Genomic DNA, 18,048 nt, shown 5'->3' on the forward strand with positions numbered 1-18,048 from the left:
ACTGTCAGAAACGCCCTTCTGACCATAGAAGAGCTACGGTACCGGGACCGTAAGCTCTTCACACCGGGCCCAGATCAGGAAAGCCGACAGTGCGCTGAACTCAGCGCACTGTCAGCTTTCCGGCAGTATATAGAACTGCCTATGGGCAAAATGGTGAAAGGTCCTCTTTAAGTAAGACGCAGGTGAGGAGGAGTCAACTGTTGGTGGAATAGTAAGAAAATGGAAGAAACACAAAATGACTGTCAATCAACATCAATCTGGGGCTCCATGCAAAATCTCACCTCATGGGGTATTCTTGATCAGGAAGAAAGGTGAGAGATCAGCCTTAAACTACACGGGCGGAACTTGTTAGTGATCTCAAGACAGCTGGGACAACAGTCTCCAAGAAAACCATTGGTAACACATTACGTCGTGATGGATTAAAATCCTGCAGTGCCCACATGGTCCCCCTGCTCAAGATGGCCCATGTGCAGACCCATCTGAAGTTTGCCAATGAACACCTGGATGATTCTGATAGGGAGTGATAGGGAGAAGGTGTTTTGATCAACTGAGACAATAATTGAGCTCTTTGGCATTAACTCAACTCGCCGTGTTTAGAGGAAGAGAAATGCGGCCCATGACCCAGAGAACAAAAGAACATCGTCCCTACTGTCAAGCATGGAGGTGGAAACCTTGTGTTTTGGGAGTGTTTCTCTGCTAAGGGCACAGGACTACACACCGCATCAATGGGAGAATGGATGGAGCCATGTACCGTAAAATCCTGAGTGACAACCTCCTTCCTTCTGCCAGGACATTAAAAATGGGTCGTGACTGGGTCTTCCAGCAGGACAGTGACCCAAAACATACAGCCAAGGCAACAAAGGAGCGGCTCAAAAAGAAGCACATTAAGGTCATAGAGTGGCCTAGCCGGTCTCCAGACCTTAATCCCATAGAAGACTTATGGAGGGAGCTGAAGCTCCAAGTTGCCAAGCTACAGCCTCAAAATCTTAATAATTTAGGGATGATCTGCTAAGAGGAGTGGACCCGAGTTCCTCCTGACATGTACGCAAACCTCATCAAACCTCATGCAAAAAACATCTAACTGCTGTGCTTGCCAATAAGGGTTTTACGGCCAAGTATTAAGTCTTCTTTTCCAGAGGGATCAAATACTTATTTCTCAATGCAAATAGATTAATTAAATGTGTATAATATAATGTGATTTTCTGGATTTTATTTTTGATATTCTATCTCACTGTTAAAATTAACCTACCCTATTTTGTAAGTTTGTCCTCTGAGAAAGACGTGAACAGTCTAGAATTAATAGGGTAGGTTAATTTTAACAGTGAGATAGAATATCAAAAATAAAATCCAGAAAATCACATTATATTATATACATTTAATTAATCTATTTGCATTGAGAAATAAGTATTTGATCCCTCTGGCAAACAAGACTTGGTAGCAAAACCCTTGTTGACAAGCACAGCAATCAGATGTTTTGTAGTTGATGAGGTTTGCGCACATGTCAGGTGGAATTCAGGCCCACTCCTCTTTGCAGATCATCTCTAATTCATTAAGATTTTGATATTTTATACTTTTTTTTTTTTTTTTTTTTTTTAATTTTTTTTTGCTAGCATCCTGCTCGTTCTGTAGGCGGATTACACCCGAGAACCCCCTTGAAGTAAATGAGAGGTGGCAATTGCCTAATATAGGCAAAATATGTTGCTACTCTTTTCCAAATTCTGCCTTAAATTTTACGTCAAATTCATCGTCAAAATCTGCTTTGGTTTGTCAGGCAGAAAAAAAAATATCCAAATTCCTGAAGGAGAAGTTTTCTGCTTGACAAATTCAGCATCTAATTCCTATGTGGCAACCACCCCTTACAAAGGGCCTTCGAGCTAAATCTTCAGAGAAAGAAAGTGCTGACCTCAGTCACAAGGAGTGTAGTTTTGGAAGTGAGCGGTGGGTCACACATGCCAATAAATTGATTTACTGTAATACCTGTACCTGATTGACTTTCTGGGCATAACTACTGTCATCCATAATTATGTGTTAGGACTCATACACACTTTTTTTTTTTTTTTTATGGGCATGTCCTTTTTGTAATTTTTTTCACTGCAGGTTTTTTTTTCATTGAGTTCTATGGGATCATCTGTTTTTCATGAACTCACAGGCAAACTTTAAAGTTATAAACAGATTCTCAAATATTTTTTTCACTGAAGTATGTGTGCATGAAGCCTTACCCAGTGATGACCATCTTAAAGGGGGTTGTCTGCCCAACTATATAATGTTATACAAAAAAAAAAGTTTTAATAACCTCTTTAACCTTTTCGCTGCCAAGGGTCTCTGGAAATTTTGCACCTCCAGTAGCCAGAGCAATTTTCACAGTTTTGAGATGGACAAATCAAACCTAAATTGCAACATTAAAAAAGCATACTTATATATTTTCTTAAAGTAGACACCTGCAGCATTGTCAGAATGCCACTTGGTACTGTATACGAACAGGCACCTTCATGCAATTTTGATTTAAAGTGAATGTTTTATGAAAAAATGCAAATAAATGTATATTAGTTGTTTAAAAGCGGAAACCAAACAAAAAATTAAATGCACCAAACCTCCTAAAAATAAGAGTTCAACATGTGCAGAGTTCATACATATCACTATGGCCTGAACCCGCATGCACGTGTCTTCAGAAAATCACTAGAACTGGAAGGAACAAAATTCTGCTTTGAAGCTGGAAATGTTAAAAAAGTATCATCCTATAAAATGTAGGGATTACACACCATGAAAAGTAAGTGAACCCCTAAACCCTATATATTTTTTGAAAGTAGACAATCTGAAGATTACAAATGTCTTAATGGGTCATCGATAGCCACATCCACCTTCATGCAACTTTGCGACCAACACAAATAATTTTTTGAAAAAATACGCTAAAACACATATTTGCACCTAAAACTCATGTTCAATCTCACATTCATATACAAAATACTTTTAAAATAATAGCTTATGGTGTATACAATGTGTATATATACTATATGTACCGCAAACATCAACTACAACAAGAGCTCGGACTCCCAAAAACACGAATACAGAACACAAGCAGGATTTTGCTGTTGTTCACTAATATGTTAAAAAGCTATACTGCACCTACCAAACTGTGACTGTGATACCAAAATCTAACTTTTTTCAGAGTACACAGCATACCGTATATAAAAACACAATTTAATAGTTTATATATACAATGACCTTCATTCAACTTTGCCGCAAACAGAGATTGGTAGCAAAAATTGCGCAAAAATTCAAATTTGCCACTAAAGTGCGGCTCAAGAAATCCCTTTCTGCAAACATGATGTACTGTCCATAAAACTGCAATATGTGAGGAGTTCATACATACCACACATGTATATATTTACAGGGGCGGGTGTTAAAGAATCGCCAAAATCGCAGAAATGCGCCATCCCATTTTGTGCATGAAAATTAAATAGGACTTTACATAAAAATGTTATTTTCCATCCCCCTATAATAATTTTTAGCAATCTATACGTTCATCTCTAGTGATAATCGTTATTACTATTATTTTAGTGTGTAACGGATATCACTAGAGACGTTTTTTACTGCAGAAAGCTCAGGTATAGACAGGACAGGGATTGGGTGAAATGTAAACTTTATTTGCGACTTTATGTATATGTTGTGTAAGTGTTTGGTGCAACTTTTTTTTTTTTGGCTTGCGACCTGGACAATGGTAAACGTCTGGGTCACAGTGCCAACAAACTTCCTGGTTATGTTCAGGAGGTATAACATAAGAATAGCTCACTAGTAAAGATCAGGGGGGAATTATATTATAACTGTACGTGACAATCAGAGACAAATGTATAGTATACACTCTGATTGGCAGGAGAAGGGTTAATAGGGACAAAAGAGTCCCTGCCACCCCCCTCCTGCTGTCACATACAAGTTATGCAGAGAGTCATCTTTGGACTGCATCAACATATCTTGATGCTTTCAATTGCATTTTAAAAAGGAGAATCTCATCTTTAAAATGATATCAAGAACTCGATGATTGGATGTACAGTTTTGGAGAAATTCACTGTTGAAATGCTGTCAGGAATTGAGATCTGCAGTTGGATCTCAATGCCAAATAGTGTTTTCAACAGTGAATCACTACAAAACTGTAAGTAAAATCATCAAGTCCCTGGTATCATTTTAAAGATGAAAGTCTCTTCTTTAAAATGCATTTTAAAGCATCAAGATATGTTGATGCAGTCCAGAGATATCTGCATTAGTAGGGAGGACGTACTAAGTACGTCCTCCGCTACTGAAGTGCCACCTTGGGAGCACGTACAGTGTACGTGCCTGGCAGCGAAAGGGTTAATACATGTGAGAAGGCATTTAATACTTTATGCTCATTACAAAGGGAAAAATAAGTTTTACTTTTATAAATCTTCATCAATATCAAAATTGATGTCAGATTTTGAGCATCAAAGTCTGTGTTCATATGTTTGTGTTCAAGCCAAGAGTTCCTGGTCAAGCATGGCTCGACTGAACTGATCTCAGCATGTCAATTCAGTTCAGCTGATCAGTGTTTGGATTGGTAACTGTGGCTGATACATGTGTGGCCCCAGCCCTAGGCCTGCATCACATGAACATGCCTGGGGGCCCGGGCTGCCTGCATAACATTCTCACCTAAGGACTACTGTCCTGTTCTGTAATTGTATAATGTGATGCTGTTATACCAGATCTCCAGACAGTTTCCAATCTGTGAGTTACTGAATATGTTGCATAGATTAGGACTTGGGCATGTTTTAATTTCTGACACACAGTTTTTATTACCTCCCTTCTTAGAAAAGAAAAAAAAAAAAGAAAACAACTTGCATGTTTGGCTAAGGCAGGGTTCACACCTGCGCTTGCTGTCCACCTGGGGATTCTGTTCCCCACTCTGCTTGAAAAATGCAGAGAGAAAAGTGCTGCAAGCAGCGCTCTTCTCTCCGTATTGTTTGCTCTTTTTTGGGCAGATACCGAGCGGAAACCTGGCAGACCTCATTATAGTCTATGGTGTCCGCGGATAACCGCTTTAAGTGGATTAGGTTTCCACTTGGGGACTTCCCAAATAGAAACCCGAATGCAGGTATGAACCTAGCGGCGAGCTGTAGGCTACAGTTGCGATGTGAGAGCTTGTCCAGGCTGTCTTCTATGCATATCCTGTATAGAATATCCAAGAAAATAAGTTTGATATTCATACAGTACTCTGCAAAAATTTTACTTTCAGAAAGTGTTGGTTGGTAAATTACAGTTTACCTGGATTTCTCTTTTTGTTCATTCACTTAAAGATTTATTTGTGTGAATTTAAAAAAAAAAAAAAGTGGTGACACACGGGTTACCTGGATGTGGCATTCACTTCTGTGTAAGTGTAACACTGTTTAATGTCAGCTGGATAGAATTACAGGCCAGACAGTTTCTGGGCCCGTGCTCATGGAGTAAACACACGCTCATTTTTGCATAACACACGTGTAAAGAATACACGTGTAAAAATCAGACTCCCATTGACTTCAATGACATTTTTTACACGTATAAAAAACGTGTCAAACAACGCACGTTTTTTTGCACGTTTTTTACACGTGTAAAAAAATGTCATTGAAGTCAATGGGAGTCTGATTTTTACACGTGTATTATGTAAAAATGAGTGCGCGTTTACTCCGTATGCACGGGCCCTAACACTAGTTAATTTCAGCCTGTGCAGTATTCCCTAGGCTTACACAGGAGAGATAGCTACAGCTACATCATACCAAACCGCTGGTGCTTTATGTGCGACCTGTGTCACTACTTTTAGAAGACCTTTCATGTCCTCTAATATTGGCGAATTCAGCTCATTGTCAGATTAGCTGGTTTGCACCCCGATGCCAGAGATTTCAGTGCCATTAATTTCAGCACCGATCTACCTTCCCTGTTAGAAGGGTGGCCCTTATAGCTTACAGTGGTGCATACCATCAATACAGACATTGCGTTGAAATCTACACACTGTTAACTATTTAGCGGTATATAATAAAACTGATGTCAGAAGACTTGAAAGGTCCTCTTTTAAGGTTTTTTTGGACAATTAGTAAAATTAAGTGAATGAACAAAAGGGAACTCTAAATTAAATCCATATTTAGTGAGACAGCCCTTGTCCCTTCAATACAGCATTAATTATTCTAGAAAGTCTATCCGTAGATCATTCCCAATCCTTCTCTCTCTTCATGCAATCCCAGGCTGGCTTCATGATGTGCGAATCAGTGCTCTGTGGGGGCCATATCTTCACTTCCAAGACTTCCCCTCTGAAGTGTTGTCACACCAAATATTGATGTGGCTTTAGATATCTTTTGTTCATTCACAAACATAAACATCAACACTTCTATTTCTGAAAGCATTCTTACTATGCAGCATTTTTTCTAACATCTGCCTAAAACTTTTGCATGGTACTGTATAATTGCAACATCTGTTGAGATCTGTTGAATAAGCAATGACTGTGAATCTCCTTTATAATCTTTATTTTTAAATCTAAATTTCTATGGCAAGTTAATTTTAAGCTCTGGCCGATAGATAGATAGATAGATAGATAGATAGATAGATAGATAGATAGATAGATAGATAGATAGATAGATATGCATACATATTTATTTATACAATATTTTTTTTTAACCAGACACAATAGCAGACTCTACACTTTTGTGCCTATGAAATAAAATAATAAAAAAATGTTAAGTTCACTTGTTAAGTTAATGTTAAGTTTTTATGATCCACTTAGCAAATCTTAGATGAACTGAAATGGATGTTAGTGAAAGGTCACTGTGGAAACGTGATGTGAATCTAGTGTTTAGATTGGTATAGTTCTTAAAGGGTCACTCCATTTATCATCTGTTCACCCCTCCAGCCACAAGACAGCAGCCAGGAGGAGTTGAATAGAGAGACAACTGGGCATGTGCGCTGCAGGGTCATTCAGTCTATATGGGACTGAAGGAAATTGCCAAGACCAAGCACTCAGTTATTTTTGTCAATACTTAGATTTTTTTGTTTTAAGCAGGACATATACTTGACCACCTCTCCATTCTTCAATCAGGATCTGCTCACCACATTGAGTCTTTGATCATTTGAAGATAGATAAATAACACAGCATTGCACTGCACTAAAGGATGCTGTTCTACTTTTAATTAAAAAAAAATGTGTGGAATTAAGCACTACAGAAAGATATTTGTGGGGATCCAAAATATATCATAAAAGGTTGGCATGAGGACAGATATTGTGGTGCACATGTCTATGGGTAGCAGCCTAATGTATATCTAAAAAGTAGCCACAGACCATCACTCACTTGTATCTCTGAATTAATAGCATTTACAAGTGAGTGTTGGCCTGTTACTGTGCTTTGGATACATCAAAATGACTACATACACAGTATGTTTGCTAGTGTGCTTTTTGACAATTTTCTTTTTTTTCTTTGATCAAAATGCTGCATGCCAAAGGTATGCCTTTTTAGTAGACTTTTTAAATGCCTAAAAAAATTAAAAGAAAAAAAAAATTGTGCAAAAAAGACAATTTAAAAATCTTTTTAAACACACAAACTATTTTCTACATGGGATTTAAAACCCCATAAAAAGTCCTGTATATAAGTCCTGCAATACACAAAGCCTGCAACCTAGTATGTTACCTTCTCCATAAGGTTACATTAGCCCAATAGAAGCCATTTGGCATTTGGTGGTTGAAAGCTTATATCACTCAGAAAAGCTATTGTATGCTTTTGGATTCATGATATGCAGTAAAAAAAAGTATGTGATAATTGTGTGATTTTGTTTCGTGTTTTTTTTTTTTTTTTTTTTCTTCTTTTTTAACAATGGGACCTTCTGGGTGATTGATGCCACTGTTTGACATCCATCACAACCCTCCTTCTAACGTACTTGGAAAAGAGAGCATAAACCTGACCTGATCACAGCCTTATGGAGACAGTGGTTTTTTTTGTTTTTTTTTTTTTCTTTTAATCATTACCTATTTGGTCATATTGTGCTGCAAGCTTTTACCGTATTTTTCGGACTATAAGACGCACCCAGGTTTTAGAGGAGAAAAATAGGGAAAAAAAATTTTCAGGCAAAAAATGGTAAAATATTTAATATATGGGAGTTGTAGTTTTGGAACAGCTGCAAGGCCACATTGACAGGTGACCCTGCAGCTGTACGGGGATGTATAGGGTGTTTTTTTTGTGGGGCCAGGTGTAGACCGGGCATTTTCAGACACAGGGATACCTAATGTATATGTTTCACAGTAATGTTATACTTTTATATGTATTCTAGGGAAAGGAGGTGAACTTTTATTTATTTTATTTTTTATTATATATTTTTTAAGGGTTTTTTATTTTTTTTTTTATTTTTTTTTTTTACTATTTTAATATCCCCCGCCTAGGGGGCTTGAACCTGCAATCATTTGATTGCAAGTCCCATAGACGGCAATACAAGTGTATTGCCGTCTATGGGAGATTCTATACATTACTATCGCGGAGGGTCATAGACCAGCCGCGATAGTAATATATATCTATGACAGGCCTGGGAGCCTTCATTAGGCTCCCGGCTGTCATCGGAACAGGCCGGCTCCTGCGGCCTCGCCGTGCAGGAGCCGGCCTGCATCACTAAAGGTATGAGGCCTTTGTGGGGGGGGGGGGGGGGGGATTTGCTAACTAACTGTCGGGACCTGCGGTGGAGGAGTGGGTTTGCAGCATGGCCGTGCTACTGCCACCGCTGGTTTTCTTCAGCAGCAGTAGCGCGGCAATCCGCAGGCCCCGGCAGCTAAGACAGTCCCCGGCATCTGCTGTAATAGACCGGCGGATGCCGGGGAGTGTCTTAGCTTACGGGGCCTGCAGTATAGTCACACTTCTGCCGCTGAAGAAAACCAGCGGTGGCAGTAGCGCGGCAATCTGCAGGCCCCGGCAGCTAAGACACTCCCCGGCATCCGCCGGTCTATTACAGCAGATGCCGGGGACTGTCTTAGCTGCCGGGGCCTGCAGATTGCCGCGCTACTGCCGCTGAAGAAAACCAGCGGTGACAGTAGCGCGGCCATGCTGCAAACCCACATTCAGACTATAAGACGCACCCTCATTTTCCTCCGAAATTTGGGGGGGAAAAGTGCGTCTTATAGTCCGAAATACGGTATATTATATTATTTTACATTATTTGAAGAATAAACATTTATAATTTTTCTTTTCTCTTTCTTTCTAGGCAAATCCCCCACCTGTGATTGTAAATACAGATAGTCTGGACTCTCCACCTTATGTAAGTCTTGTAAGAACAATTAAGTCAATCCCTTAACAAACTTTACAGTAGTACAGGTGATTGTAGGAAACATTGTAATGGATCTTATCTTAGGGAAAAATGCTTCTTATTTTGCTCTTATCAGGCTGTTTACTTCATCCTCTATGCTAGGCTGACTTTCACTCTGAAAATGATGCTATATCTGAAAACCTTTTGCCTGACTTTTTCACTCTGAGGGCCATCTCATCCCAAACAAATTCAGTTTGGCTTAAACCAGGTGATAGTGGCGGAATGACCTCTAACATGGCACGCTGTCATTCTCCTTGGTCAAACAGCTCCTTCGTTAAAAACCAAATTATCTCACCAACTGCAGGCCGCATGGCATATCTCTGCATAGTGCTGTAGCCATGCTGGTTAAGTGTTCCCTGAATTCTGAACAAATCAACAGTATGATCAGCAAAGGAAAGATTTGTGAGGAGAAAAAAAATTCTGACCATGCATTATGTAACCAGCCATTGATGTGAGTGGACCATTGCTTAGGTTGTCTGACTTGGTAACAAATGTCTAAGCAGTTAGCTAAAATAGTCTTTAACTATGATTTCTCTGATAGCTGAATCTTTTTAGTAGCTGCCATGGTTGCCATAATTGGCAGGGAGGGAACATTGGCATTGTACCCTTGGGCATAAGACGGCCTCCACCATCTACCCACTGTGACAATTTAAAATGTACCTCGAGTTAAACAACTTTTCATAAATGAGCGCTATAGGCTAAGGTATGAAACTTTGCAATATATCTTTTGTTTTCTTCTCTACTTCTAAGGCAGCCTCTCCGCCGTGAAACCATTTTTTTTTTTTTCTTGCACGGACACAAAGTCGGACACGCTAAAGAAAAAACGTTTCACAGCGGAGAGGTGGCATACGGACATCAACGGTTTGCTTTAAAAATCCATTGAAATGAATGGGTTTTTAAACTGACTGCCAGCAAGCCATCTCCAATCTGTTTTTCCTGGGATTTAGGTGTAATCACAGCGAGCAGACAGCCGCACAAGTGTGAACACCCCTTTACTCCCTTTTAAAGTTCTTCTAGTTCAGGAAAAAACTAGTGAGTGATTTTACATGAACACTCTTCTCCTGTCCTTAGTATCTGAATGTTGCTGGTGTGACTATGACAACAGAGTGTTTCATTTGAATGCAGAGGTGAATGCACACTCCTTGTAGAGCACTAGAGGATCGCCATTCTTCTGATCAGTCAGATGACCGGCAATCAGACATTTATCCTCTATTCTATGGCTAGGGAATAATTATTGGCAGGAAAAACCCTTTTTATTCATTTTCTTGCCACATCTATAACTTTTTCTCTTTTTCTCCTCACTTCCCCTGGGCCTCTGCTTTATTTTCCTGCAGTGATTTGAACATGCAATCATTAGATTACTTAAACAATACACTGCAGTACTAGAGTATTGCAGTCCATGGAAAAATCACTAAAATATCATTGCAGCCAAAAGCCTTTTGAAGACTCCCAGGCCCATTCTCCCCAAGACTTCTGCTGTGTCTCTGTTGTAAAACAGCAGAGACCCAGTGGCTATGATGCGCACCCAGCTCCTCAGTAGGTGCCATATATAAAGTGTTGACATCCACTGTACATGTAGAGCTGATGTTAATAATAATGCTAATGTTGCTACCAAAGAGAACCAAATGAATAGAGGACTTGTGGGTAGGTGAGGATCACGTCTTCTATTTTGTATTGTCCTTGGCCATTTATTGCAGACAACCTTATTAAGCCCGATGTAGGGCAGTCTTGAAGGAGTAATGGTTTGTAAATTAAGGGGGTTGTTCAGGATTTGGAGCAAACTCGCATGTGGCCAGGGTAAGTTGCAAACAATGTTGGGACTTGTCACGCAGAAAGGAAAGAGGTACACTGACTGCTGAGAACAAAGCCTTCAGTGGTCATTGGAGAGGGATCTGTGTTGTCACTCACATACCGGTATGTCACCAATTCCAACCATTGAGGCCACTAAATTGGTCTCTGCAGTCATGTGAATATAGAGAGAAAATGGTATACTGTGCATGGGTTAGTATGATCCTAGAAATACCAAATATAGATAGTGTGAGCTTCTCGGTTTCCTGTTCCTGGGGCTAAATAATGGAATGCTGGAAGAGTATGAGAGTCTTTACACCCACCCTGACTGCCTTATAGTTTGCTCCATATCCTGGACAATCCCTTTAATGCTAATGGAAAAATAATTTTACCTTTAAGGGCCCCTTCACACGGCGTATACGCTCACTGCTTTGGAGCGTGTAAACGTTCCGTAGCAGCGGCGTCTAAAAGCAGATCGTATTGTTTTCTATGGGAGCCGGCAGACGCGCGCTCGCCATAGAAATGAATGGGCTGCTTTTTCCATTCATTTCTATGGGGAGCGCGCGTCTGCCGGCTCCCATAGAAAACAATGGGAACTGCTTTAGACGCCGCTGCTACGGAACGTTTACACGCTCCAAAGCAGTGAGCGTATACGCCGTGTGAAGGGGCCCTTAGGGTATGTGCCTATAGTTGCATGCGGTGGGCACATTTTCAAGTTGCTAACAGACCACATGATTTTACCAACTTGGAATTTAGCCAGTTAGTAAGGTGTTTTAAAACTCTGTCCTCCGGGCATGGTTATGACCACATGTAGTCATTGAAACCCTGGGGGTGAGCCCTTTTACTGCTAGAAATGTTTAACCCCCACTTCTGTTATGTATGGGGGGAGGTTTCCCCTGCTGCAGAAACCAAAAACTGAGAAACTAGTTGGAATACTTTCATTCTCAAACAATTTGTGAATAGATCAGGTGCTGTACATCTGTTCAAAAGAAATAAAATAAGGTAAGCTACCAAAAGGTAGCATGACACACAAAGAAAGTGAGCAGCTGACTATTGCTTGGCTTCTGGCCTCCCAGCCCCTTCCTCGCTGTTTATTTCTTTATAAACAAAAGCTGTCCATTAAATTTTTAGTATTTGTGAAGTTTAATATGGTTTGGATGTTTTCCCAGTGGTTTCATTAGAAATTTGTGTAGTATCACATCTCATCCTCACAATGGTTGGCTAGACCAAATTGCAGCAGCATCAAAATCTGATTGTATTTTCTTTTACATGTTGACTTCTGCTTCTTAAAGTGAAGTTTGTATGTTTTGGAGGTAGAATTTTAAGGTGCTTTCACCTCAGAACTTGGGGTGACTTTAAAAAAAAAAAAAAAAAAAAAAAAAAAGCAGCAGTGATATTGAACTGAACACTTATTTACACAGTTTCCTATGTATTGTTTCTTAGCTTACGCAGATGGAAAATAGTTCAGTGTATTTACTTATTTGATTCTAGTTGCATCTGAAGCAGCGTGTAAAATCGTGAATTATCTCCTTTTGGTTTCTTGAATTAGTACTGTTGTTGTTGTTGTTGTTTAAGGGTTAATAATAATAATATATTATTATTTTGTAATGGGCACTCTTGGCTTTTTTGTTGTTGCTGTGGGTCACAAGTAAACCTTTTACACTTCTAGTATAATGCATCAGCTATATGCAGTGTTGTAGTATATCTATAACAATTCCATAATAAGCAGTTATAATGTACATCCCTCACATGTAGTCGTATGACATGAGACTATTTTATTGTGCCTAATGATGGTGAATGGGTGTGAGTGTTGCAATGTGCAACGCTCCTAAATTGACTGGCTGCTCAATATTAGCAATCCTAATGTTACAATGTATATCTAGCCTTAAAGCAACTCTCTAGCATAGACATTTTTTTCCCCATCAATCCACCCTTCATCTGTTTCTCACACTTTTTTTATTTCTTTTATGTATATTACACAAACATCTATTCAGTACAGCTTGCCTTCTGTTCCTCTCAGACAGTCTAGGATTTTACATTTTCCTCTGCTTTAAGGCTCCATTTTCACGGAGTAACGCGCCGCTCATTTAGACACGTATGCATGTTTCAGAGCACAGTGCTTCAAAACAGATCCCATTGATTTCAATGGGTGCCAGCTTACGCGCGCTACACATTGAAATCAATGAGTTACAAAGCCTCCCATTGATTTCAATGTGTTACGCACGTAAGCCGGCACCCATTGAAATGAATGGGATCTGTTTTGAAGCGCCGCGCTCTGACACGTGTATACGTGTCGAAATGAGCGGCGTGTTACTCCGTGAGAACGGAGCCTCATTCATCCCATAATACCTTAGCAGAGTATCACAAGAGCAGCTAGAGACTACACCATCTGTACCTGCTAGGGCCACTGTAATTATCTTTCTTTATATTCTTTCTCTCTATATTCTCCTAAATAAACTGAGACCATAAATATACCATCAGGGGTTGTTCTGTAATCTTATCTTATTTCTTATAACTATGTGACAGAAGACTGTGATAGGAGTTTGTGTCCCCCTTTTCCGAGAAGAATATGTGTAACAGTCCATCATACAGGAAGTTCCGCTGTAACTTTTTAGTTTACACGGCGGCATGTACTTCTCATCAAGTCAGAAAGAGATCACATGATTCAGTTGTCTTGCCAATGTGGTGTTATTGCTTGTGATTTAAGACTATTGTGAGTAGTCTTATGGATAGACCACCAGTATGAAAACAACATGCGAAGCTGAAAAACCCTTTAACCAAGTACTGGAGGAAAATGGAACCAATGAAAAAACATAACTATCAAAGTTATTTTGTGTGCCAAATACAAATATAGCACCAAAAATAACACACAAAATTTGTGCTAAAAATGCAGATGTTTATTTAAAATGGAACTAAACTTTTGGACAACTTTTAATTTTCTGGTAGCATTATACTATGGGGACCCTCTGGGGAGCATATTAAACTCTGCGGGGCCACTGTGGAGCATATTGTATTGTGTGGGGCTTCTTGAGAGCATATTATACACTGTGGGGGCATATTATACTGTGTGGAGAATATTATATCGAGTGGGGCTTTTGCAAAGCATATTATACTGTCTGGGGCCACTAAGGGGTATTATACTGTGTGGACCACTGTGGAACATTATACTGTGTTGGGGTTTTGGGGAGCATATTATACTGTGTGGTGCGTTACATACCATGTGGGTCCACCATTGGGGGGTGCGCCTCAGGGGAGCATTTTATACCGTGTTGGGTCACGGTGGAGCATTATATTGTGGGAGCTCTGCAGAGTTTATTGTACTGTGTGGAACATTATATACCATATGTGGAATCTGTGGGCTCAGGATATTATATTGTGGTGGAGGAGACATTCAAAATTCCTATAAACATATAGAAAAAGATGTCCGGCAGCTCTCCGATAAAATATAACTTTTAATGAAAAATGTCATAAAATAACAAAAAATGACATTACACAGAAAAAAGAGAAATAATAAACCCCCTAAAAAAACGCAGACGCGTTTCGGAACAAGGTGTTCCTTCCTCAGAGCGCTCTGAGGAAGGAACACCTTGTTCCGAAACGCGTCTGCGTTTTTTTAGGGGGTTTATTATTTCTCTTTTTTCTGTGTAATGTCATTTTTTGTTATTTTATGACATTTTTCATTAAAAGTTATATTTTATCGGAGAGCTGCCGGACATCTTTTTCTATATGTTTATTGGAATACTAGACACTTTCGGAATAGAGTGTCTGTGTCGTGCACCCCGGACAACAAATTACACAGCCTATGGAATCAAGACTTATGTGGGTGAGCTGAGCTTTCTTTATTGATATTCAAAATTCCTGCTGGCAGCAGTCCAGTGTGCTATTTCTGTATCACGGCTCTCACTATAATATTGCACATACATGTAGTGCTACATGGCCATGTCTTTCCTCATACAGTACTGTGAATGAACCGGCTATGGAGCTATTGGGGCTTGCACAGTGTTATAGGGTATGACTATACTGTGAATATTCTCTGTAAGCCAGGTAGTCAGCCCGTTGGCAATATTTCAGTGAAGGAGCCGTGGTGTAGGTTACTAACAAGAAGCTGTTGGCTGAGGCCCCAAGAACAAGTTCCTCTGGAGAACCTCACACCCTTCAGTCCAACGCTGTATAAAGGGGAACTATATATTATATTTTAGAGCTATTATATATAAGGGGGCTCTTGTTTATAAGGGATGACCTATTCTATAAAAGGCTTGGCTGCTATTTATAAGGGGGAAACTGTTAAAGAGGACCTTTCATGTCATCTTTCAGTTTTATGCACCTCTAGAAAGCCGACAGTGTCGGGGCATTACTTATAGCTCAGTGTCATTGCTGGGCTGTGAGGAACGCCTTTCTGACAGTGGGGAGAGATATCTACTACAACTTCAGCACCTTTCTGGTGATGGAACTTTTCATCACTTTACTTCTCTTTGTCTACACATTTTATGATTAAAGCTTAAATAAAGGTTTGTATTTTTTACCAAGGATATTATGTGTCATTTTTAGCGAAATATAAATACTAGTGGAAGAAGCTGGGCCAGGGTATAGGACAGTGAAGGTAGAGCAGAGGCCAAAGCCTGGGCAAAGTAAAACTTTCCTCCAAAGCACTTTTTGCTCACATATATTTATGAAAATAGAAAATCCTAGCTAGATAAGCCTGGCCTGACAACTGGAGAATCGTCTCTAATAGATACTGAGTTTAGCTGTTTACACGTTTCTGCTGAGATGCCCTTTAAAGGCTTATTCCCAGGTCGCTCTATGATGTTTCTGAAACTCCCATAGAGAGAGCACACCTGTACAATATGGTTTCCGTAGCCCATGCTCACCTCTGTGAGAGTTAAAAGGGTTTCCTAAATACATTGCTTTATCAAAACTGCTTTGTTTAGCCGCTATCTTAATTTATTCACTTCATTGTTGACACTGGCCCTTGGGATTATCTGCTAATTTGTCAAGCGATGTAGCTGCCTGCTCTCAGGGGGGGAGGGAGGGGCTGACAAGCAACTGAGCTCTTCATGTAGGGGAGGGGGAAGGTGAGAGCTCCGGGATTACTGTACTGTCTATCTTCAGTTTTTCCACTTATCAGCCGGTTTAATTAAATTTGGCTGATAAGGGCTGAGATAAGGAGTCTGTTACCTCTGTATGTAATGCAAGCTGACTCAAATCCAGCTCTGCTACATCAGTTTCCACATCCGCGTCATACTGTGGATCATAGCAGATAGCAGAACAAGTGAAACCCCGCCCACCAATGTGCGAGAAATCCTGGAAGTGAAGAAAGTACAGAGCCTTCCGGCTGCAGAAAAAGAGTTATGGGAATACCCCTTTAAAGAAACAGTTTAGAGCAACGCTGCTCAGCTGTTTCTGGAAGTCTTATCCTGGTGGCTGAGATTTTGGAACTGTTGTTCCAATCTTTGCAGTGATTTGCCAAGATGAGAATAATCTTGGAATTGAAGTTGAAGAGATAGGGGGGGGGGGCTCTGTTTGTTTAAAATCTGGTTTCCTTTTTCAAATCAACTTTTTTTTTTTTTTTTTTTTTTTTTTTTATTCCCACAACCCATTTAGTAACTTGATCTTTAGGACTCGTATTTGAAGTTAATTTATCTGACTGTAATTTACATCTGTAACAGTGTTTCGACTTTCATGACCATGCTAAAATGTTTTTATTTTACAGGTGAATGGAACTGATACAGATTATGAATATGAAGAAATTACGCTTGAAAGGGTAAATTCTAAAAAAAAAAAAAAAAAAAAAAAAAAACTCTTTAGAAAGAAAAATTTTAGAAGTTGCTGGTCTTTTGTGATTGATTGTAGTTTTTCACTGCACTATATCTAAAACTATATCAGATAACACTAAGAATATCTATTGGATCAAGCCTAAATGTTCTGTTTAGCATTTGTTTGTTTGGTTTGTTTTTTTCTGTTTAGTCCACGTTCACAGTAGTGTGTATTTATTATTCCTACAATTTCCATATTTGGAAAGCCCTGGCTACTGAGCAAATAAAGGAAAAGGATATTACCTTATATACTCGAGTATAAGCTGACCCGAATATAAGCAGAGACCCCTAATTTTACCACAAAAAATGGGAAAACTTATTGACTCGAGTATAAGCCTGGGGGGGGGGGGGAATCCACCATTGCAGATAAAAAGTCTGGTCATGTGCATTGCAGCTTAGTAACTCCATGGGGATCATAGTAATAGCAGTTAACCCCATCATGTCCATAACATTAACCCCGTGTGCCTCACATAAGAGTTACTGATATGTGGGACATATGGAGGTAATAATTAGGTATCTTCATAATTAAGGTCCTTCATTATGTGTCTGTCTCATATGTCCTTCCAACATGTGTCTCACATATTAGTAACCCTTATATGGGGAGGAGTTAATATGAGGGACATGATGGGGTTAACTGTTATTAATGTGAGGCACATAGAGTTACTGAAACTAAACTTTACTGTAGCTTCCTCGCCTTCATAGACAGACATCTTCCATAAGACACAATGAATCCTGGCCACTCATCTGCAGGGTAGATGCTAAATCCTAGTGTGCTAAAAGACCTCTGAAGACATCATGACCATGTGATCGGACTCTGGTGTGGGCAGAGCTACTAGGATTTAGACTTGACCTTATCTGCAGATGTTACATACCAGTGGTTACAGGACCTTTGATGACACCACAGTCACGTGACCTTATGACAAGCCAATCGCAGAGCAGTAGCACTAAAGGACCTCCCCCCTTCCAGATTTCTGTGCTCCGTGGACCCTGACTCGTGTATAAGCTGAGGAGAGCTTATGAAAAATGTGCTGAAAAAGTTGGCTTATACTCAAGTATATACGGTACTTATTTTTGTATTTCAGAATGTTTAGGGCTAGTTCACACATGGTGAAATGTGACAGATTTTGATGCATCAA

The 18,048-nt window shown here is 39.7% G+C and overlaps 1 protein-coding gene across 24 annotated transcripts in view; it reads left to right on the forward strand.

The window, feature by feature from the left end:
• Window positions 1-18,048, forward strand: part of DLG1 (discs large MAGUK scaffold protein 1) — a 166,081-nt gene that overhangs the window by 86,999 nt on the left and 61,034 nt on the right. For all 24 annotated transcript variants that reach the window (XM_075268605.1, XM_075268607.1, XM_075268611.1 and 21 more), the window contains 2 exons: window positions 9,210-9,263; window positions 16,810-16,860. In XM_075268605.1, the coding sequence (XP_075124706.1) occupies window positions 9,210-9,263; window positions 16,810-16,860 (105 nt within the window). The remainder of the gene's footprint in view (window positions 1-9,209; window positions 9,264-16,809; window positions 16,861-18,048) is intronic.

This window comes from Leptodactylus fuscus, chromosome 3 (assembly GCF_031893055.1).
Source record: "Leptodactylus fuscus isolate aLepFus1 chromosome 3, aLepFus1.hap2, whole genome shotgun sequence".
In the NCBI taxonomy this organism is placed as follows: Eukaryota; Metazoa; Chordata; class Amphibia; order Anura; family Leptodactylidae; genus Leptodactylus; species Leptodactylus fuscus.